General features: G+C 36.6%; 1 protein-coding gene across 1 annotated transcript in view; it reads right to left on the bottom strand.

The window, feature by feature from the left end:
• Positions 1–6839: 6839 nt before the first annotated feature.
• LOC109082700 (voltage-gated potassium channel subunit beta-3) overlaps positions 6840–25216 on the bottom strand; it is a 41024-nt gene continuing 22647 nt past the window's right edge. The window contains exons 2-14 of the mRNA XM_042725113.1: positions 18312–18355; positions 17920–17957; positions 17514–17593; positions 13918–13962; positions 13602–13646; positions 13360–13403; positions 13201–13287; positions 13016–13101; positions 12262–12382; positions 11342–11436; positions 11067–11187; positions 10699–10787; positions 6840–8283 (exon numbers count right to left, since the gene is read on the bottom strand). Of these exons, the coding sequence (XP_042581047.1) occupies positions 8194–8283; positions 10699–10787; positions 11067–11187; positions 11342–11436; positions 12262–12382; positions 13016–13101; positions 13201–13287; positions 13360–13403; positions 13602–13646; positions 13918–13962; positions 17514–17593; positions 17920–17957; positions 18312–18355 (985 nt within the window). The 3' untranslated portion in view covers positions 6840–8193. The remainder of the gene's footprint in view (positions 8284–10698; positions 10788–11066; positions 11188–11341; positions 11437–12261; positions 12383–13015; positions 13102–13200; positions 13288–13359; positions 13404–13601; positions 13647–13917; positions 13963–17513; positions 17594–17919; positions 17958–18311; positions 18356–25216) is intronic.

Below are 25216 nucleotides of genomic sequence, written 5' to 3'. Positions count from 1 at the left end.
AGAATTCGTGCTCTGCATTTAACCCATCCAAAGTGCACATACACAGCAGTGAACACACACACCGTGAACACACACCCGGAGCAGTGGCCATTTATGCTGCAGCACCCGAGGAGCAGTTGGGGGTTCAGTGCCTTGCTCAAGGGCACCTCAGTCGTGGTATTGCCAGCCCGAGACTCGAACCCACAACCTTAGGGTTAGAAGTCAAACTCTCTAACCACTAGGCCACGACTTCCATGAGCTGCCTGCTATTCAAAAAATGTTGATTCATATAAAGGAGTCAGCCCCTCTTGAAGAGGTAGGGCAATCTTTTCTCAATGAATCTTAGAAAACAAAGTCTGAGGGTTCCGTTCCAGTATGCTGTTTCAGGGTCCCGAACAAACAACCCCAGTCACAAGCCAATTCAGGTTTTTACAGCCGTTACTGTCTAGTCTGGAAAAGGGATGGGGGTTGCATCCAATTTTGAACCATACTCTGCAGACATACATGTGTCAAAATGATCCCATCTCATATTCAATCTGTGTCCTTCAAGTCTATTTTGACAAGCCAATCCTACAATCTAACTCAAGGGAGTTGGTTTGTCGTTAACTTGAGACATCTGAGTTTGAGGCTGAATATCAAGAAGAGTGCCCTCTCACTGAGTCAGAGGACAATTTTCTGGGGGTGGTGTGGCACTCAACATCCATGCAGGTTCAATTGTCCCCTGCTTGAGTCAAGTCCATATTTGTCACCTTGAAAGACTTTAGGCTGGGTTGAGAATTCCTGTCCGCCAATACCATAGGTTATTTGGTCTTAAGGAACCCATCACCAACATGACACTTTTGGAGCTTCTGCTACCATTTCTCAAAAGCCACAACTATGGATAAGTGTTACATGCAGAAGCCTTTGATCCCCTTATGTGGAAGGAACCCTGGTTTCTCACCCTGGGACCCACACTGGGTGCCACAAGATGGTAGCTACAGATGCCTCCCTTGCGGTTTGGGGAGCAATCCTTGATCGTTGCACAGCCATCTCATTGGCACATAAACTTGAGAGAAAAGCTGTATTTCGGACTACTTCTCCTGGACCTAATGTTGGCTACCACATGTTGATGTGGATAAACAACACAACAGTAGTCTAATACAGATATCAGCAGGGAGGTCTACGTTTATGCCCCCAGTTCAAGTTGGTGCAGCAGATACTTCCCTGAAATCAGTTTGTATTCCAGGGCATTCAAATATGGGAGCAGGGTCTGAAGCCTGGGGAATGGAGACTCCACCCCAAGGTAAATTTGGCAGAGATTTAGCAGAGCGGTAGTTCACCAGTTGGCTTCTGAAGAGATGACTCACTGTCTACTCTAGTTTTTCCTTGCACCTGCAGCTCTGCTGGGGTTGGATGCCACAGTACAAGTGTGACCGAAGCTATGTCTGAACGCATTTCCCCCGATCACTCTGCTCTAGCCAGGACAGAGTTTATTGCTAGGGGCCCCATTCTGGGTGGCCCGAGTGTGGTTCTTGGACCTAATATCTCTCCTGGAAGGCTCTCCTTGGTTGATTCTGGTCAGATGGGACCTTCTCTCCCAGACATGGGGCACAATCTTTCACTTCCAGTTCGAGATATGGAAGCTCTGACTCTGGACCGTGTGGAACCATAGATTCCAGTCTTCCAACTGAGGTTATTTAGACCATTCTGAATGCTGGAGCTCTCTCCACTAGAAAGCTTTATGCCCTGAAGTGGTGTCTCTTTGAATTATGGTGTGCACAACACCACGCTGACCCAGTCCACTGCACAGTTGGTTCAGTGCTGGAATTTTCTATTTGTCTTCATCTGGCACTCCACAGTGCCAGATGGCTAAGGCCTATCTGCAGGCCACGAGTTCCTTCCTGGATTTTTCTATAGTCATGGGAGGGTTAATTTACTGGGACTGGTAAAAGCTGAACCCAGTGTTCTTCTAAATTTGTTTTGTGTTCCACAGAAAAAATAGAAGTATACAGGTTTGGATGACATGAGAGTAGGTAAATGATGACAGAATTTTCATTTTTAGGTTAACTGTTCCTTTAATATAATGTGTTGCCTCATGTTGTCCTGTTGTGCATGAGTTTAGCATATATGTATTTTATAAATAGATTAATATATTAAGTATCTGTCAGATAGCTTAATCAGAATACTGATTAACTGAATTGATGCTGAATAAAAAAATGCAGGGCTTTTAATCCATCATAAAACAATAATAAACATCATGAAGATTCTGCATGGGCTATGTACACATACGCAATGATGTATCTGAATAATGTTCAACTCAACAATGCTGTCTAATGTGCATGAGGTTTAAGTATGCAGCTGTGTAACATTTGTTTCATCAGATCAAATCATTGGTGTGTTAAAGTCACAGCTGCTTCATACAGTCTGACTGCACAACAGCACAAACACTGAGTGTGATGGACACTGCATACAGTATGTGCTTATTTATACAGTGTTACAGACTTTTGGTTCTCTTTTTAGGTAAATCTCTCAAATGTTGACATATCTTGACAAATTGGTCACATATAATTTTTTTTCTTCATTACAATTATCATAACTTGCGCATTGGTCCTAAAAGTACCTGATTTTTTTTAATGCAATTTTTTTCCATTTGATTATGGGATGAATGAAATGTAGTATTTTTTTTTTTTTGGCAGTATTTTTGTAAGATTCACTTAAGCCCATGACACACACTGCACGATTTTCGGCTGTCCCAGACAAAAAATTGGCATCGTGAAACAATCGTGGCGATTTCTGTGATCGTGGCTCCTAATCAGTGTTCCTATGTCATACAGTGAGAGAGGTTCAAAGATGGCCGTTGTCACAGTCCTGTGACCAAAGATAGCCTACGATAATTTTCTGGCAGTGTCAGAAATTCAGCATGTTCATCGCACAGTGTGTTTGCAGTTACGACCTACGTTTACTGACCAACCAGTAAAAATGCGACATGAAATCAACGTGACATGGCATAAAACTGCCTACCTCAAGGTCTTATTTCTTCCACTTTTGCCGCTCCCACTTTTTTTCAGCACACATAAAAACTACAACTGTCAAAATGTGATTCATTATACTCTTTTTGTTTAGCACTAGTGCATGCTAATGACGTTTTATTCTACTATAGAAACGTGTGTCACAGCCTACGAGTCAATAGGTGTCCTCATCGTACAGTCTACATGCATGTTGTACCCAAGTTTATTAGATCCATGTCGCACAGTGTGACCAGCAATGATCTTAAAGCATTGCTAAAATCGTGCAGTGTGTAGAAGGCTTTATGCAGAGAATATCCTGAATGTCAAATCACTTTTAAAATGCTGAATTCATTTAAATGACCTTTATCTATAATGACAATGTGCTTTTATTATGCGAGTTGTGAGTTTGTCTTTTGGATGACATTCACAGCACAGACGTGTATATGCGCATGAATTTTTGCTTGTAACATGCAAGTGTTGTTGTGACTGTCATGCTCTCCAGTAGTTGACATAAATGACACCTGTGACAATAGTTTTCTCCACACATTTTAAAGGCAAGCAAGATACATTCAGTACAGGGCTTGTTTCTTGTTTGTTTCTTGTTGTTGTTTTTTTCCTTTTTCATTTTTTCTAGTTGCATGACAGTAAAGTTAACATATTCAGGCAAAATTACCATATGAGGGAGTGCACTAAATGTATATATACATTAGTTCAAGTAAACTAATGGTAGTTCAGTTTTGCTAATAATTATGTGGATTAAAAAAGTTCAGTCATTTCAATGCCTTTCAAACTTGCCAACTCAGATACAATACTTACATAAATCATTGATCATTATAAATACAAAGAGACATGAGATCCAACCAGTGCTGTAGAGAGAATACAGAAGTGAACTTGAATTCCCACTAAAGGGACTTGTTTTACCCCATTGAGAAGTGACCCATGACCAGCTTGACCTTTCGACCTTTACTTTTAAATATGCAAAGAAAAGCATCATAACTGATCTCAGATCTGTCAGTGCTCATTATTCTCTCCAATCCTAGCTCTGTTTAATAATGTAAAGCTTAGCTGAATAAATAGCAGTCTTGGATTTTTGAGAAGGCAAAAGTATTCCAATAAAAATGTCAAAAAACATAAAAATAAAGAATGAAATTCAAATTGTAATAAAAACAGTGAATCTTGCTAGCTTTGCTGACCTAGGTCTGGGTTTCTCCGATGCAACTCATATTACACATATTGTACTGTAAAACCGAACTTGGTTTAATATAAAGGGTTTAATTCTGTCTGTGCCTGTTTATTGTGCTGAACTTTTTGTCTTTTTGTTTTTGCCTGGGTTCAGTAGAGTTAAAAAAAGAGATCACCATGTCAGTTACTGCAGAAAATAACTTAAGCTTAAGTTTTAGTTTTTTTTATATATATATATAACTTATGCTTATGTTTTAGTTTTGTTTTTATAAACAAAAACCCTTTACAATAATGCACTTGCATTAATGGAAGTCTATGGGGCAAGGCACTGTACTGTTATAAATTCAAAAATACAATTTTGAAAGTGTAACCACACGACTAGATACAAAGGTAATATTAGGATATCAGTTACTAACCTTCTCTGTGCAAAGTATATAGATTCACATTTCAGCTTTAAACCATGTGTTGCACTTGCCCCTTAGATGTTCATTGTAAATGCATTACTGTAAACAACATAACAACATATTTTTACAAGCTGAAGTCCAAAAGATTTTCTGAGGTAACTGGGTTATGGAACAGCTGGAGTTATGAACCACATTCTGAGGCACTGCACACTGTGGTATTGAACAATGGCTGATGGGAAAATGACAGTAGTTACTTAATCTAGCCAATCTGTGTCTTTCGATCAGAAATCATGGAAATGACACAAAGACATTTTAAAAGTGAAGCGCTTTGCTTTTCATTGTCACTGACGCAGCTTGTATTTGTCAAACACACAAAGCAATACTAGCACAGTTCTCTGGTCATGGTAACATATGACCTTCATGACTATTTGTGAACTATGATCTTTAAATTATGACTCTGTCCTCTTAGTGCAAAGGATGCTGACCACTGAAGTCAAGCCCCACACATATGATGCCTTGCAAAAGTATTCAGACCATGACCCAATTTGCAAATTATAATGAACTACAAATCCTGCATATGAAGAAGTGTGTATCTTGCATAAAACAGATTTAAAAAAAAACATGCCTGCCATTATTCAAGTAAACAGTCCCTGCTATATCTGGCCCAGACAGACTTCTCAAACAGATTGCACTTCCATTTGGTGCTGATACTAGTGCAGAAGTCCTTTCATTTTTTCTAAACACTCTAATTCAATACAGGATATACATTATATTATTATATTATATTATTAAGAAAATAGTCTTAAAATTAATTGTTCACAAAATATTTAAGCCACTTAAAATGCAACTGTCCATGGAAGATGATTTCTGCATGGAATTAAAAAAGAAAAACAATTTAAAAAAAAATGCTAATTGTGACTTTTTATTTCACAATTTTGACTTTTTCTGAAAAAGTTCTGAGAAAACAGTGAGAACTGTGGGATGCAAACTCAGAATTGCAAGAAGTCAGAATTGTGAGGGAAAAAAAAGTCAGAATTTCAATCTTTCATTTTGATTTGCATTTGGGTTTTCTGGTTGCTTTAGGGTGTTGCAAGGTTCTGTGTGATACTGCTCCAAGTCAAAAGAGCCCATCACCAACTGATATTCTTTTTTTAGTCTGCTAAAACCTGCCGAAGCTTGAGAGAAAGCTCATTCAGCAGGACATTCTGAAGAACAGAGAGCCGAATGTCCTGGAATGGCACAGTTATAGCACTGACGTCACAATCTGTGGCACTACTGGAACATTGTAATGCAGAAGGAACATATGACTAATCTCAAACAACCTGGATCAAATCCAGCAGGGGAAAAAAAGGCCAAAATGACATCTGGACAGTGCGTTCATGCATTTATACTCCAAAAGTCTGAAAGTCTATCATTGCTGCATAGGATGGCTCTACAAAATTTAAAATATTGGTCTGAATAATTTTTTCTTGAGGTTTTTTTTTTTTTTTTTTTTTTAAATGCATATTATAGATAGAATTGTTACAATTCATATGTGCATGTTTCATTTTTATCAATTTTTTTTTTTTTTTATTTCAACCAGGTTAACTTAACATTTAATATTTGACAACTGTTGATAGAAATCAACAGTAATATCCAGTGATGCAAACTACTTTTTACAAATTTGCCGATCGAATTCGAAAAATCTTTGTGATTCATGCAATTCATAATCAAATATGATGACATGAGAAATATTTTTCTGTTTTGCATTTTCAACATATTAGGCATGTGAATAAGATTAAATTTTTAAAAATAAATAACTGCAAAATGTGTACCTTTAGGGAAGCAACAGCTGGGGCAGAACCCTCAAAGGGACATATTTGTCCCTTCTTTACCTCTAAAGTGTGCATATTAGTACCTTGGAGTTCTAAAATATAACCTTAAGATAGTAATATGTACTCTTAAGGTCATATTATGAATCCTTTAGGGGTAAAGAAGGTACAAATGTGTCCCTTTGAGGGTTCTGCCCCAGTGACAAGCCGTTGCTCCTCTAAAGTTAACATTTTTTGCACAATTTTTTTTTTTATTATTAGTTATTTCTTTATTTTTTTGACTGTGTGGGATGAGTTATGCATCAGTTTAAAGGGTTAGTTCACCCAAAAAGGAAAATTCTGCCATTAATTACTCACCCTCATGTCGTTCCAAACCTGTTAGATCTTCGTTCATCTTCGGAACACAAATTAAGATATTTTTGATAAAGTCTGAGAGATCTCTCTACTCTCCAAAATGGCGCAAGATGGTAACTCGGGGAGAAGAATGGTTGAATAATTGTTTTCTTTGCGCACAAAAAGTATTCTCGTAGCTTTGTAAAATTACGTTTGAAACACTGATGTCACATGGACTATTTTACTGATGTCTTTGCTACGTTTCTGGAACTGGAAACATTGCTTTTGCATTGATGTCTAATATCTTAATTTGTGTTCTGAAGGTGAACGAAGGTCTTACGGGTTTGGAATTACATGAGGGTGCGTAATTAATGACAGAATTTTCATTTTTGGGTGAACTATCCCTTTAAGTTTACTGAGAGTTAGGTATTTGTTAGGAATACCAATAATGACTAAAAAAGTTGAGGGTTAAAAACTGGTGAGGGTCTGAATATATTTGCAAGGCACCATATATACACTCACACGCCACTCCCCTAACTGCACAAATTCTCTTAAAGGGACAGGTGCACCATTGTAAACACAAGGAGAGATGGAAAGGAGGGAAATGGAGGAAGACTTGTGATGAGTCCAAACAGCTGTTTGCAGTTGCTGCATATCGTTCCTGTCATGCACCAGAGTGTTTGCCACGCTCTCCTGCACAGAGAGAATGAAATGTGACAGGCAGTGAACACCCCAACAAACGGGACGGGCAGCTCTCAGAAACATCTTCGCTTGGCATCACACATCGTCCATTTTCCGAGTCACTCAGGTGCAACACCAGCAACGGAGAGTTTCATTCAAAGTGTCACTGCACACGTATTTGTACTTCCTTGAGCACACACCCGCACAACCAGGCCCATGTGGAATCTGCACAGATTTCCACAGAACGCCCATGATTTGCAAGTCCTACACATCATTTGCCCCGTGCATGATGGTTTAATAAATATTTTGGCAAATTTGACAATGCTTTCAGCTGCCAATAAGAATATACCACTCTTAGCTCCAGTTTTGATCCATTTCACAGAATATGGCAATGGAAATCTGGCAGTGGAAACAGTGGAAGTCTGCAGTGGAAACGGCTAGAAAGTCTGCAGATTCCGTCTGGGCCTGCTAAAAAACAAGCTTTTTGCCATTCCATTCTCCTCCTACAATCGACAGTACTTCCTCATGGAAGACTGAAACTTCAGTCTCTCGGAGTAAAAAAATGATAACAGCTGTTGTTCATTGCATTTCTGTGATGTTGTGGACAGCTGTTTCTGTGTTTAATTCGTAGGTTATGTTATTTGAGTAGGGTTACAGAGAGCAGTGCGGTATGGGCTGGAAGCATGTTGCAGAAGGCATGCAGGTGTTGTAATACACGGGAGAGCAGAAAAGCGATGGTACGCCGTGTTCCATCTTTTCCCCTTGCTTTCTTTGTCTTTTCTGGCCACACATGTTCATGTCATCTCTCCGGTTTCCTCACGCGCGTGACTCTTTCTTGGAGTGAGGCTTGTTGCCCAGGAGAGCATCTATCTCGCTCACAGCCTGAGGCGTCATCTGAGACAGCACCTAGTGAGAATATGAAAATTTTGTTATTAGGAAGTCTGTCTGAACATAGGATACCTTTTTTTTTTTGAAAGAAGTGAATACTTATTCAGCAGAGATTAATTACATTGATCAAAAAAGACAGTAAAGACTTTTATAATGTTACAAAAGAGTTTTGTTTCAGATCAGTCCTGTTCTTGTTGTGCATCACGGTTTTCACAAAAAATATTTAGCAGCACAGCTGTTTTAAACATTGATAATAATGAGAAATGTTCCTTGTTTGAGTGTCAAATCAGAATATCACAGCGCTTGTGAAAAAAAAAAGACACTTTAGCAAACTTTTAAAATGAGTACTTATGAAAACAGTATACTTTAAAGAACATATTTAAGTGCAAACTGAATGTAATGTTTTCAGACACTTAACTGCATGTTCATTACAGTTAAAAATGTTTTATAGTTTATAATTCATTTTAAATATCTTTTTTGACCCACTGAAGTAAGGATTAAGTAGGACATCAAAAGATGAATATGAGACAAGAAAAAAAAATGTAAATTGTAAAAAAAATGTATTTACAGGTATTCACATAACTTAGAAGATAGCACCTTTTGTTTGAACACACCCATTGCTCGTGTGACCAAAAGTATTGGAACAGAATGATTGACTTAAACTAGATTAAAGTGAATAAGACTTAATATTTAGTTGCAAATCCTTTGCTTGCAATAACTGCATCAAGCATGTTGCATCACCAAACGTTTTTATTCTGGTTTTGTGATGCTTTTCTAGGCTTTCACCGCAGCCTCTTTTAGTTTTGGGTGGTAACTCCCTACAGTCTCTTCTTTAGCAGGTAAAATGCATACTCTATAGGGTTTAAGTCTGGAGATTGCCTTGACCAGTCTAAAAACTTCCACTTCTTGTCCCTGATGTACTCCTTTGTTGCTTAGGCACTATGTTTTGGGCCATTATCCTGCTGCATGATGAAGGATCTTCCAATCAGTTTGGTTGCATCTTTCTGTAAATTGGCAGACAAAATGTTTCTGTAGACTTCTGAGTTCATTTTGCTGCTGCCTTCGTGTGTTATATCATCATTTAAGACTAATGAGCCCGTCCCAGAAGAAGGATGCAAGCCCAAGCCATAACATTACCTCCACTGTGTTTCAGATGAGCTTGTGTGTTTGGGATCATGAGCAGATCCTTTTTTTCTCCAAACTTTAGCCTTTCCATCACTTTGGTAAAGGTTAATCTTTATCTCATCAGTCCATAAACTTTGTCCCAGAATTTTTGAAGCTGGTCTCCTATTCTTCTTGCTAATGAGTGGTCTGCATCTTTTGGTGTAGCCTCTGTACTTTTGTTCATAAAGTCTTCTGTGAACAGTAGATTGTGATACCTTCACTCCTGCCCTCTGGAGGTTGTTGCTGATTTCACTAACAGTTATTTTAGAGTCTTTCTTAACAGCTGTCACAATGTTTTTGTCTTCAACTGCTCATGTTTTCCTTGGTCTACCCATTCGAGGTCTGTTACTAAGTACACCAGTGGTTTCTTTCTTCTTCAGGACATTCCAAATGGTTGTACTGGCTATGGCCAATGTTTGTGGAATGGCTCTGATTGATTTTCCATCTTCTCTCAGCTTCACAATTGCTTGTTTTTCACCCATAGACACCTCTCTGGTTTTCATGTTGTTTACACTTCTTCTAACTATAAATGCAGTCTGCACAGGCAAAACCCAAATCTGAAACTGAGCGCAGACATTCAGTGCTATTTATTGTTTGAATAATCAATTAATAGGACAGACCAGGACAACAAAACACACCTGTCAGTCACATGTTCCAATACTTTTGGTCACATGAGCAATGGGTGGGTTCAAACAAAAGTTGTGTATCAGATCCAGATGAAAATACCCCGAAATAAAAGCTGAAATGTTGATCTCGTCTCATATTCATCTTTTGATCTCAAACCCAAATGTTTTCAGTCTACAGCCAAAATAAAGGAACTGGCCTCACTGTTCCAATACTTTTGGAGGGGAGAACACTTAAGTGGTCTATTATTTCATTTATGTTACATTATCTGCAAGTACAATTAAGCATTTCTTTTTCACAAAGGAATGATTTCTGAAGGATCATGTGACACTGAAGACCGGAGTCACAGGAATAAATTAAATTTTTAAATATATTTAAATAGAAAATGTTATTTTAAATGGTAATAATACTTCACAATGTAATCATTTGTAGTGTATTTTTTGATAAAACAAATGCTCACAGTGAGTATAAGAGACTTCTTTAAGAAACATGAAAAACAAATCTTTCCAATCCTAAGCTTTTAAATGGTAGTGTGTGTGTGCGCGTGCGTGTGTGTGCTTGTTTTGATAATACTTGAGAGTACCAAATGTGTGTGTGTGTGTGTGTGTGTGTGTGTGTGTGTGTGTGTGTGTGTGTGTGTGTTACCCGAAGGGCTCCAAGGTTCTCAAGAAGCTGGTCAGTATTGGAGACACCAAGAAGTACAGAACTGACCCCTTCGCTACGCAAACACCACGCTGAGTGAGAGATTTCACAAAACCTTATAGTACACAAGCACTGGGATTTATAAAAAAAATCAAGACATTCGAAAGCACAGACCGTTCAATGACTATTTGATGCATTTATCGCACAATAATGACAAACACTTTCTCAGTCTGGCATGCTCTAATTTGCCTGGCTGATTTTATACAACTTCCAGGAGTTGGGCAGCTCATATAAGTGGACGATTCTTGGCCAAAATAAGCTTGAGAGTGGACGAGACCATTTAGACCAAAAGTATAGAGAAACTGACTCACCAATGGCGAGCTGAGCAGCTGTGCAGCCCAGCCTGTCAGCCACCAGGTGGAGCTCTTTGATTTTCGCCAGCTGTCTGCGCCCTTCTTCACTGAGCACTCGCTCCTTTAGCCACTGATAGCCCTAATACACACAGTCACACAACTGAACATTTATCATGGCTCACATGGATGTATTCATGATTATAATGTGATTTAGATTATACAATTTCAATCCAAATAAACAGGAGATTAGAGAAAATTTCCAATACTGTGTTGACAAACTCTTTAGGACCCACTTTCATCGCGGCTCTTGAACAATCTGGAACACCATCACTGTATTTTCCAGTGATCAGCCCGCATGCGAGAGGAGACCAGGTCATCGCTCCAACACCTACACAGCATGTGACAGTCATAAGACATGGACTGTTAGAGTTGACATCTGTCCAAATTAAACCTAAAACTTTAAATGAACTGAGATGTTGCACATTTAAAATGTTGCATTTGCAGCATAGCACTGTAAAATAATACTTAAGTAAATTTTCTCTTTCAGTTCAAATCAAAAGATAGACACGGTAAATACAACCTGTCGTTATATTCTGTATTGGCTAAATGTAGTTTTGTAGTATGAAACATCAAAAACATCGGAAATAGTTCATTATTTTGTATTATATGTTTCACCAGTGATTAATTTTGGCTTTTAGCTTTCCCCCATCAGCTTCGAAGAGCTCTAACATAAAGTAGAGAGATCAGTCACATGACATTTATGTCCCATGGCACGTTGAATACTTACGGGCAGCATATGTACCAGCTGAGCAACTGCCATTGCAATGACATGATTCCTCTAAAACAAAGTTAGCTTAACTGACAATATGTTTATTGTTAGCTAGCTGAATAATTACACATTTGGTTTAATGGCATAGACCTTTAAAGTAATTCTATATTGTATATTGTGGTAACACACAATGACATGTACTTTAAACCTTTTAAGACTATTTTAAAACACTGTACTTGCAGATAATCTTGATGCGAAAAAAAGTCCTTTGAGTGTGTTTAAATAGTCCACTTTCATGACTTTCTTAACACACTTTAACAGCCACTTTAAAAAGCGAACTTTGTAATAATTAAAATTGAAACTGAAATTAATTAATTAAAGGTTTTAATGTATGTTAAATGATGTATTTTAAATGTCATTCTAAGGTAACTCTTGTTGACTGACCGATCTTGTGGTAGAGCTCTGGCAGCTGCACCTCGACTTTATCCCTCTGGAAATAGTGATACTCAGCCTGCTCACATACCGGTGGGATTAAATTAAACTGCCTCGCTACAGAGTATGCCTCCTAAACACACAAACACACAGACAAAGGGGGTTAAACTGTCCTTTCAGTGGTGGCCCAGATCTTAACAATCAATGCAAACAGCATTGTTGGGGAGTAATTAACTAATAGTACAGACAATAATTTAATATGACTTTTGACAGTAGTACATATATTTTCATAGTAATATACCAAGTAGGACACTTCTTCCAATAAGTAGAAGTGTAGCACAACCAAATGTTATATTGATATTTTTAATGGAGGTAATAATCTACAGTATGTAATAATCTACACAGTATGGTAGCCAGTTTCAAAAAATGACAACTTAATTTTATATCTCACAATTCAGATATACAATTCTTTTTTTCTAAGAAATGAGAGATATTAACTTGCGATTGCAAATGTATAACTCTCAAATGGTCAGAAATGTGAGAAATAAACACAAAAATTATGAATTTTGAGTCACAATTTCTAGTTTTGAATTCTGTGGCACGGAAAAAAAAAACAGAATTGCGAGAATTCTGACTTACTTTCTCACAATTCCATGTTTAAAAAGTCACAATTACTTTTTATTTTTTATTTCGTTGCAGAAATGGGTTCCATAATATTTTCCATAATACACTTTCCATTTTTTTCATGAGAGAAGACAGACTGTACCATGATCTCCATGGCACTCCAGCGTGATGTGCCCCAGTACATGGCCATACCCTGGTTTATAACAAATGTCATCGCACGTACTACCTCTGTAAAGACAAACACACAACAGCTCTTGTGATAAGTGATATGCCATAAAATGTGCATCTGCAACACATGCCACGAAAGATGTAAAAGAAATTACAGACCTTCCATAGGGCTGTTCACATCATTTCGGTTGGCAAAGACAATATCCACATAATCCAGCTGTAGTCTAGACAGGGAACCTCTGAGTCCTGTAGACACATCGCCATCACTGTCTGTCCGCTTTATTGTGATCGTCTTATTAGTCATAAACAGCACTTTACCTTCTATGATGTGTTTTCTGGACAGGCCTCTCTCTGTCTCTGCCCTGAGGATTATGAATGCAAATGTCAGAGAGGATAGTTATGTAGTCAGATAACCTCTCAAGATATATACACAAAATGCAATCACTTTAACTTGTACTGAGTGTCAGCATGCAACTGCAACATGGTGAACAAGCAGTTGGTATTGAATAATCTATATTTTAAACACAACATTTTCAAGATAGAACTGAACAGATACTCACTGTCCTCCCCAGTAGATTTTAGTCGTTACTACATAACTGGACCGCCTGAAACAGATTTTTTGGGGAAAAAAAATGATGCTTATTATAGTGATGACAAACCTAATACTGTTCTATTTTTTTTTTTTTAATTGATCCAAGATTGACCATAACCAGTGCACAGGAATACAGAAATTCAAGATAAAACATAAAAACATTTTCCATACATTGAGACTGAGATGAATATGTATAGTAGGCTGCGTTATTCATATACAGTACTCAAACTGTTTTGCCACAAAATGAATCAAAAATGACAGACATAAGAATAAAAGCAGGTCACCTCCAGCCTTTCTTTTTGATGATATTCCCTAGAGTGATTTCAGCCCTGCGGAAAAATAAAGACACAAAAACTGAAAATATATTTTATTATTATTACTATTACACAACAAATTAAAAAAGAAAAAGAAAAAATAAGTTGTCTCAATCTCCGTCTAGTTTTCTAGTGAATAACTTCAGCATTCTTAAGGCAGATTTTACCTGAGAACCAAAAATGCCAAAAGATATTGCAGTGGTCATATTATTATTATTATTAATATTATTATTATTACAATGGTCATATTATTTTTTTTTAAACATTATTATATTATATTATATTATATTATATTATATTATATTATATTATATTATATTATATTATATTATATTCAAAAAAATTATTCATGCATTTTATCATGCTTGACTTGAAACATAAAACATAAATGCCACTTAATGTAGCTTTTTTTTTTTTTTTGGCTTATCCCTACACAGCTTTTTTTCAATGTAATCAATTTACATTTACAGGGTTTATATGAAGAATGTGGGAAAGACTGAGATAGTAAGAGGGGCAACAACATGACAGCAAGAACAAGAGCAGGCTGAAGGGAAATAGAGAGAAATAGAGACTAATTCAAAAAAGTAAAATAAAAATAAAAATCCACAACCACAATTTTACAGGAGCCTCCACTATCTGCACACATTAAAACAAGTGCTGTTTACCTGAAGACACCAGTGACTAAAGCAATGATATCCAATAATTTAGCATATAAAATAATCACTATAATTATTTCTTATGCTTTGTATAGGATGTAACCCACCATGTCTAAATAAGTATTAAAGCATTTAACTTGTCTTACATTGTTTGGTTAGGGGACATGAATGACAGCCTACTAAAAAGACTATAGTTTTATTTCAATAAAAGTTAAAATGAACAGAAAATAAAAGCTTCTAACATGAAATAAAAAATAAAGGAACAGGCAAACCAATGACCTTGTGATTGGAGATGAGGTACATCCAAGTTTCTCGCATTTATTTGCAATACTAATGTCTGAAATTAAATGGTGCATTAGAGAAGTTAGGTTAATTTCATTACGGTTCAATTTGTGAGGCAAATTCAATAAAAACCCATGTAATATCAGCACATTCTGCTGATGTGAAAGCAGAACTGACTATGTGTAACCATGTAAGTCCTAATGTAGGTCACCAGAGGTGTCTGCCACCCAGATGCCTGCTGTATGCAGGACTTTGGAAGCGTGAAATGGAAAGACATGCTTCTTCAACTGTAGTGACCTGTGCATTTAAGAGTGACCTGGCTACTAGCATTGACTCTTTCCAAACTGTTTCCTAAATAGATTTGAAAATAAATAAATAAATATATAAATAAACGCTGATCAACTATAAAACAAGTTTCAAAATACACAATATAGTTGGGTAGCATGTGTATGGACATTTGTTCTGGACATCAATTCTGACAGGCCCTTTGCTGCCTGACATATAAAATCAAATTTTTGAAAATGGAACAATTTACTGAAACTTTAGACAAGACATTTAAAAAGTTGTGCATTTTGTTGTTTTATTTTTTTGTTTGAGTATCATATTTGCTTCATCAGGATTTTATGGCTCATATAGTATAATACAAAAGAATATGGAGTTTATATTCAAGGAATAACAAATATAATGCAATGCAATACAGTGTTGACAGAGATGTACAAATAACCATTCCTCAAAAGCCTGATGATCATATTTGATACACAGATTTTACACAGATTTTCTAAAAAAAAAAAAAAAAAAAAAAAAATATTAATAATAATAATAATAATAATAATTATAATCAAATAAACCTAAATTGCTTTAGTCCATTAAAAACTCATCTTACAATTATAATATATATATATATATATATATATATATATATATATATATATATATATATATTTTATAATTTTAAGATGAGTTTTTAAACGTTTACTTTTTAAACATCAGTAAAATCCACAAGCTGAAGGTGCACATTTTTACAGTTATACTAAACGTTCTTTTACTTGCTAAAAAACAGACATATCAGTCAGACAACAGGAGGCATGTAGTAGATTGTGTACAACAGTGTTTTTTTTGTTTGTTTTTTTTTCTAGTAAGGTTTAAACCATATTGATAATTTGAAGACCTTAGAAATTTGTATCAATTATGATCCAGCAGGCTTTATAACCTTAAGGAAAGTGTATGTTTGACAACGGTCAGTTTACAGTGTATGGATTTTTAAATCTTCATTTAATATCAGGTCATAAAAGATACATGTGTAACTCCCCCAACTCACTCTGAGCAGGATCTGAACCAGCATCTACAGCATGGGAGGCAGACGCACTAACAAGGGTGCTAAAGACCGTAGCCTCAGGTGTCAGTCACTATAGTGTGCCTCTTGAGATCAGGAGAGTGAGGTTTACCTGCACATCTTTTACTAGCAGGCCTCCGTTACACATGCATAATAATTATAAAAGAATTAGTTATTTGAAAATGGTTTTAGATGGAGTATAGCATGTCACACCACAAGACATGTTGATTTCTCAAAGGTCATTTATGTAATCTACACAATTCCAAATTACGATCAGCATGTTGTTACATAATCCCTCCAATCACAAAGATCTCCAAACAGCTGTTCAGTTCACTCCACCTTTATTTTAACCTAAGTAGCTAGGTTATATCACACTAAATCAGGACTGTGCAATCCTATTCCTGGTGGGCCTCCATCCTGCAGAGTTTAGCTCCAGTCTGCTCCAACACATCTGTTTAATTAGGATTGGAGCAGAACTCTGCAGGAAGGCCCTCCAGGAGAAGAAATGGACAGCACTACACCACTGCCTAAAAATGAAGAGCTCAATTCTGTGTAGTCAGAAAGAGAGATGCAAAAATAAAACAACCAGAGCCTTGTTAAAAAGAAGAGGACTTAATAAGGAGAGAGCTTATTAAGAGGAAAAGGAAATATTACATTTATGGAAAACTAAAATATACTTCAATGTCATTTCATTTTCATTGACACTTATATTTCAAAACATATTTGTAGTTGCACATTTGTAATGATGATGTTGCAGTTTAGTATATTTATAATATATTAACTTTAAATGTAGTATTGAATAACATAGTACTACAGTAAAAATCATAATCAAGTACTTACAAAAGTAATTTTTGGGTGATCTAGCATGACAAAATATTATTAAAATGAAGATTTTAAATGTACTTTAAAGTAAAATTTTTGAGTTTTTTGACTTTGACACAAGACACAAGACGTTGACACAAGGCAAAGCTTACTTGTGTGTTAAGAAACATATGAACATGCTTTGTAAATACACTTAGCCTATTTTAAGTGTCCTTTTATTTAATTAATATTATATTATTTAAAATGACATTTTTTAATGAAAAATTTACTTTTTTATTTTGAGGGGAACTAAAAGTTCACATTCAATACTATTAAGCACACTTCTTTTTCACAAAATACATTCAGAAAAACATGTTTACTGGCAGGGATGAACACATATTAAGGCCCCAAATCTATTTCTGTGGTTCAGTACTTGACAGGAAAAGAATGCAGTACACAGAATCTCTCATCCAGTGCACTGCTGGGAATCGTACCTGCCTGAAGCGTACACTTCTGCCGTGTCGAACAGATTTACTCCATTCTCATAGGCGATCGTCATCAAACTCTCTGCCATCTACAGAAAAGCATCCACACACAAACACATGAAGAAGATGACAGAGATCTGGCCCCTTAAAGAAATCATCTTTGTGCAAAACATTTCAATTACCCCCGAAAAGGTATTTTAACTTGTGCAGACTATCATGCATTAGAGATGTTTATGTTTGCTTATTGACTACTGCATATATATATAAAACACTCCAACATTTCTCAGAATATCTTCTTTTAACTTAGAGTTTAAGTTACAGTTTGGAATGACATGAGTGTGTAAATAAGAGTGTAAATAAAATATATATAAATAATAATGTACCAATATCATGTGAAATTAAGAAATATTTTCACCTCATCGGAGATCTGAGATCCAAATGTCACCCAGGTACCTGTGGACAGAAAGACAGTGTGTGAGACAGTTTTACTAGAATTGGTAAAATATTGATTGATTTCAACAGATTTCCCAACATTCCCCCTGTCTGTTATTGGTTACATTACAGGTATCACTGCCAAAACCCTCAGCCCGATGATTGCGCTAATGCTGCTGTGTCAGGCTGGTTTAGATGCTCAGATGAATGTTGTGGCTTATTTATAGTTGTCAGTGCATAAGCTAGGATAAATAAAAGCATTTAAACATGGACAAAAATAGACACTTCAGCTTTAAATATATAACTGACTCTTCAGTTTAAACTTTGAGCAATTTTAGTCTTAAAGAGAGATAACCAAAGCTTATAGTTACTCACCAAGACCCAAGCAAGAAACACGTAGACCTGACTTTCCAAGGTTTCTGAGAGAAAAAGTATGAAAAAGAATTTTGTAATTTGAACCATACTTTCAATATACTGTAGTGTTATCAAATTAACATTTGGTCGAAGATGTGCTACATTGTCAATATTCAATTAATATCAGGTCTTAAAAATGCATGTATATAACCCCTCCGTTTCTACTCTACTCACTCACTCTGAGCAGGATTCGGACTAGTGTCTCTTGCATGGGAGGCAGATGCACTAACAAGAATGCTAAAAACCACAGTTGAATAACATCACACTTTAACTATGACTGTATTCACTTACAGGATTTGCAAAAAACAGATGGAGAGCATTAGAAAAACGAATGCAAAACTTTTGACTAAAAGATACATTTTGCTACATATAACATTAAATAGCCTATGCTTTTTGTTGGATATTAAATGCAGATTGAAAATGTTACAACAGAAGTAATTTGTGTTGTAGCATTGTGTAATGAGTAGGGGTTGACCGATTATTGGCCTGGTCGATTATCGGTGCAAATATTAAGCATTTTAATGGTTCATTTTCAAAACTTATTTGTCAATTCAATAATTTAAAAGCATTTAAAGAAAGTTTTGTTAGAGCCCTTGTTATTCTTAATTGTGACATACAGTATTAGTTTAAAATATTGGTTATCGGTCTACTTGATCTGTACTTTTAGTCTGTGCTTTTATATTTACTTATTATGGGCAATCAGTTGTTTCATGTCCTAGAATGTCATATTTATATTTAACCATTTTTTGAACATAATGTAGAGCTTACATTAACACATTTATTACATTCATTTCCATAACCTTCAATTTACACAGTGTTCATGAGCAACAATGTGCAGGATGTAGGATACCTCTCTTTAAACAAAATATCCAAAATAAAATTTGGCTTTTTGTAATACGATTAATCGATTACTCAAAGGCATAGCTGACTGATTAATCAATTATCAGAATAATTCCAGATTAATTACCCTACACCATACATTTATGGATGTCAATTCTTCATCTTATCATCAGCTAGCATATATTGGCTAATGGATATGGAGCCATATTAAAAAACAAAGTAAAATAGGCAATAAAAAAAGTGTTGAAAGCTATAGTAGCTCCCTTGATGTTTTAATTACAGATGCATGCTGTTTTTTGAGAACACCAGTTGAAGATCAGTTATGTGCTCCCCGTGCCTGCTTTTCATTTCAGCCTCTGCTCGCTTATGTGTCCGATAGAAACAGAGATAGAAAGGGACAGATGGATAGCATGTTTAGATCCAGGCGGCTGAACCACGCTTTCTCTTCTCTGCATCTATTTTTGTTTGCCCAGCCAGTCTATTTATAGTAATGTTGCAACTGTGCATTTGTTTGCATCCAGTGTGTGTGTGTGCGTGTTTGGAATGGACTATTCATTATATTGATATAGATATATTACCAGCCAAGACCATGAGGAATTGCTAAATTAGTAGCATGAATCATTAATTTTATCTAAAAAAGCAGAGAAAAAAGACACATCTATTCATCACACGAGAGGAATGGGTGAGAGAGGTAGAGAAAGCTGCAAAGCTCTTTCACCCTGACACAAATATTTTCACTTTCTCTGTCATCCTTCATTTTTATCTTTCTCCATCCTTCGCTCTTTTCCACAGCGCTGCATTAGACCTGAATCACACACACACACTCACACATCTATATGCATGTATATGATGAGAAGCCTCGGGGAGGAAAACATGAAGATGATGGTGCTGAATATTCACAGTCAATGCTGCATGTTTACATGCACGCATACACACACAAACACACATTGGGGACTTTTCATGATATTTTCCATCCTCTAAACCTAACTGTCACAGAAACCTGCAGTATTAGTTTTGCAATATATTTTTAGTAGTATCTAGAATTTAGAATGGTATTATTTTCTCAAACTCATACAATGTTCACATTCCAGGACTGTTTGGAAACAAAAATATTTTTAAGTAAAACCATACTTTATCTGATCAGCAACTTCTCATTAATGAGTGAATGTATAAAAAAAAAAAAAGGAAAGTTACTGTATTATTACCATGTTATTACTGCATTTACTCCTTTTTGATTGATTAAAAATGAAAATTTATATTTCCATACTGATGATAAATTAAATTGAAATATATCATTCTACAAAATTTGAAGAAGAACAAATAATCTGAGAATTACTAGTACTACCCCACTGGAACTAAAGATATGTAATTATATTAATTTGACTTTATATGCAACCCATGATTGTTCAAGAATGACAAACAAATGACCCAAACACAAAACATGTAACATTTCAGTTCTTCAACCAGTAGTGGTTTTTGGCACAGGTGAACCGGGCAGCTTTCTATTATCTATCATTTCACTGTGTGGGGAATTTGCAAATTGGTGTCCCTGCTTGCACAGAAGCTGTGTGAGAAGGGGAAAGGGGAGTGTGGCGCGGCATGGGGGACAGTTCACCTCTGGGCCTCTCCCAAATGGAACGGATGGCTGGGGGGTTTGGGGGGGTGGGGTTGGATCACTGTATAGAGCAATACTCTAATGGAATTAGTGGGCTCACACCTCGACTATCTTCCAAATAACGCACATTTCATTCATAATATTATAAATACTGGCCTATAATTCCTGCACATTTTTGTTTTTCTGAATTGTGTGAAATGGCTAATAATACAAAACGATTATGTGGTCACCAAGGTGAATTGGTTTAGTCTTGACTTCTGGTCTTGAGTGACAGTGTTGCGGGAATGGGAAATCTGTTGATTGTGGAGTGCCAAATAAACACAGAGATGGACAGGAAAAGGTCAAAGCCACCAGGTGCCCAATTTAGAAAAAAAAAAAAAAAAAAAAGAGGAAAAACAAGCAAAAGATAAAGGTATGCAACTATGTTCTCTCTGTATGATTATTACGGTATCCATGTCATGCATGAAGGGCTAATATTAATTGGTGGGTATAACTCTTAAGTTTGTTAGCCTTTTTGCTATGATGCTTGCTATGCTTATACAACAAAAAATTGGTTTTAACTCAACAAACACAAGATCTAATTTCACCATAATATTGTTGTAACGAGGAGTCAGAGACATTCGGATCCATGTGCAATGTTTATTATGAACTCGTAGTGACAACAGGCAGGGTTCAGACAACAGTGTCAGAGATTTCAGAGACAGTCAATATCAAGGTCGGTTACAAGGCTTAAATCAGGGCAGGCTGCAGACAGTAGAGAGGTCGTAGACAAAGCAGAGGGTCAGTAAGGCAGGCGGCAGAGGATTGTCAGAATCAGAACAGTTCAAGGTAATACATGGAAAGGCAGACAGGGATAAACGCTCAGAATTGCAAGATGGGCTAAACAAGACTTCGCAATGAGTGAGTGTTTGGCTACAGCTTATATAGGGCGTGGAATGAGGAACACCTGGTGGTGATTAGTCTGAGGTATGGGGCCGCTGGGTAATGTAGTCCATGAGAATGTCAGTACTCAGGTGAAGGTGCCCTCCGGTGGCCATCGGCGAGAGCCACAGAGGCCTGGGTCGTAACAATTGTGCTTTGCAACAAAACTGTTACAAGTTCAGTTATTATTTATTTCCATCAGTTGGGTTAATGTTAGGCCCTGTAATTAGCCAACAGAATTTTCAAATCTGTGTAATTATAATTTAAATCGGACTACTTTTCAAATTGTATTTCATAATCCAACATCTCAGACATTATGTCAAAACCTTATGGGGTTTCAAATCCAAAAATGACTTTCTGTAACAGAACAGGGCATTGAGTTCATACATGTCCACTGTAGAGGACATCAGGACTTAAATCATGTTTATCAGGCTTCAGGTTTTAGTTTGTGTTTTCTGTTCTTAGTGCAATAGTGTAATAATTAGATTCTCTTTAGTGTGTTTTCACATTTGTGTGATGAAGGAGTTCTGCTATTTAGAATATTTATTCTATATTTTATTTGTATATTATTCTTAATATTTTATATTATTGTTGCTCTCTGCTCTTGTTACATTTTTTATATATCTGACTGTATATATTTTGGCACATTTACGTATATAGTGTATATTTATTTAAGTTCTGATAACTTATACTGTCATATTTGGTGCAGAATTGTGTTCACTGGCTTTTGGCAATGCTGAAGGTGGAGATTGTGCACCTTAAAAAGTGTGTTTCCTGTTATAATTGCAATAGTTAAGTAACTGGATTCTCTTAAGTGTGTTTTTAAAATGTTCTAATGAAGGATTTGTGCAATTGAGAAATATATATATATATATATTTTTTATATATATATATATAATTGTTGTTGTTTTTTTGGGGGGGGGGTGGGGGGTGCTAAGGGGGTCTCGCCCAGGGTGTAATTCCATGTAGAACCGCCACTGCCTTCAACCCATACAACCATATAAGTTGTTTGTCACAGAAACCTTTGTATTAATCCACTGTACCCTTTTATCCACATTATAATTTGGGATTCATGTAGCGTTATTTGTAGAACATTGCATTAAAGCAACACAACAATCATGGCTTCAGTCCCAGTGAACACACATTTTTATAAAATGTTTTGGACACTGAATGCACCATAAAACATTTTCCAAAGCGTCTGAGTATGAAAAAGGTGGGTAAGAGATGGTGTGATAAAAGTCCACAAATTGCAGATTGTGTTTTTGATATTGCACCTTGGTTGGTTTAAGCCTGTCATGGTTAAATAAATATGACACTAAAGCTGCCAGTAGGTGGCAGCAAGTCTCCTTCTTAATGAGTAATCCATTGACTCATTCATTCAAAATGGCTGATTCATTTAGAAACAAAGCTAGTGATTATTTTTATGAATGGGCCACTGAATCATTAACTCAACTGATTTGTTCAAAAACAGATTCATTCAGTAACAAAATACACAGTGCTGCTCAGAGACACAATTACTCAGCTTTGTTAAAAAAATTTCTTGGCAAAAACAGAGATAAACAAACAGCATTGTGACTAGTATGACACACTCAATACTAGCATCTTGTTTGTTGAGCTGTTGTATGAAATCAATTTATTTGCGATCGCGCTGACTTTCGGGAAAGCAACACTCTTATATTAGGCTACTTAACTATCATGACATAAATATAAAAAACATAATTTCTTACAGAGCATTTTTGCCCCCATATCTTGAATTATATTGTACAGTCGTGGCCAAAAGTTTTGAGAATTACATAAATATTAGTTTTCAAAAAGTTTGCTGCTAAACTGCTTTTAGATCTTTGTTTCAGTTGTTTCTGTGATGTACTGAAATATAATTACAGTCACTTCATACGTTTCAAAGGCTTTTATCGACAATTACATGACATTTATGCAAAGAGTCAGTATTTGCAGTGTTGGCCCTTCTTTTTCAGGACCTCTGCAATTCGACTGGGGATGCTCTCAATCAACTTCTGGGCCAAATCCTGACTGATAGCAACCCATTCTTTCATAATTACTTCTTGGAGTTTGTCAGAATTAGTGGGTTTTTGTTTGTCCACCCGCCTCTTGAGGATTGACCACAAGTTCTCAATTGTATTAATATCTGGGGAGTTTCCAGGCCATGGACCCAAAATTTCAACATTCTGGTCCCCGAGCCACTTAGTTATCACTTTTGCCTTATGGCACGGTGCTCCATCGTGCTGGAAAATGCATCGTTCTTCACCAAACTGTTGTTGGGTTGTTGGAAGTAGTTGCTGTTGGAGGGTGTTTTGGTACCATTCTTTATTCATGGCTGTGTTTTTGGGCAGAATTGTGAGTGAGCCCACTCCCTTGGATGAGAAGCAACCCCACACATGAATGGTGTCAGGATGCTTTACTGTTGGCATGACACAGGACTGATGATAGTGCTCACCTTTTCTTCTCCGGACAAGCCTTTTTCCAGATGCCTCTTTAGGAGACGATCCTGGCACTTGCTGGACTTTCTTGGACACCCTGAAGCCTTCTTTACAAGAATTGAACCTCTTTCCTTGTAGTTCTTGATGAACCTATAAATTGTTGATTTAGGTGCAATCTTAGTAGCCACAATATCCTTGCCTGTGAAGCCATTTTTATGCAACGCAATGATGGCTGCACGCGTTTCTTTGCATGTCACCATGGTTAACAATGGAAGAACAATGATTTCAAGCATCACCCTCCTTTTAACATGTCAAGTCTGCCATTCTAACCCAATCAGCCTGACATAATGATCTCCAGCCTTGTGCTCGTCAACATTCTCACCTGAGTTAACAAGATGATTACTGAAATGATCTCAGCAGGTCCTTTAATGACAGCAATGAAATGCAGTGGAAAGGTTTTTTGGGGATTAAGTTAATTTTCATGGCAAAGAAGGACTATGCAATTCATCTGATCACTCTTCATAACATTCTGGAGTATATGCAAATTGCTATTATAAAAACTTAAGCAGCAACTTTTCCAATTTCCAATATTTATGTAATTCTCAAAACTTTTGGCCACGACTGTATTCTTATAGCCTTCATCTGGCATAGAAAAACTCTCATAATGTGTTTTTGTTTGTCTTTTGCAAAGTTACAAAATGTCAGCTCACACATCATTAAAACAACAGTTAGGTTCCCTTTCAGTCAGTCACGTTCGAAGTTACATCAGTGACTGATGAATTGGGATCTCGTCTGAGAGCCCAATCACCTTCGAGTGTTAACAAAACAAGCCAATGAATGTTGCCGTTGGAGCTTTGCATGGCGCACCCTGCCCTGCAGCATGGGTATATAAGGAGAGCGTGTGTAGTCGCACATTCAGTTTTTTGCTTCGGAGCCGAGCGTTTCTTACGATTCTTCTCTGCAATCATCATTCGAGTGTATGCAACAAACCAGGTGAAAGCTCTCCAGAGAGCATTGGTGTGACAGCACGTCAGCGGTGGTCACTACTGAAAGAG

Source organism: Cyprinus carpio, chromosome B5 (assembly GCF_018340385.1).
Source record: "Cyprinus carpio isolate SPL01 chromosome B5, ASM1834038v1, whole genome shotgun sequence".
Taxonomy (NCBI): domain Eukaryota; kingdom Metazoa; phylum Chordata; class Actinopteri; order Cypriniformes; family Cyprinidae; genus Cyprinus; species Cyprinus carpio.
This window is presented reverse-complemented; position numbering and strand designations above follow the sequence as displayed.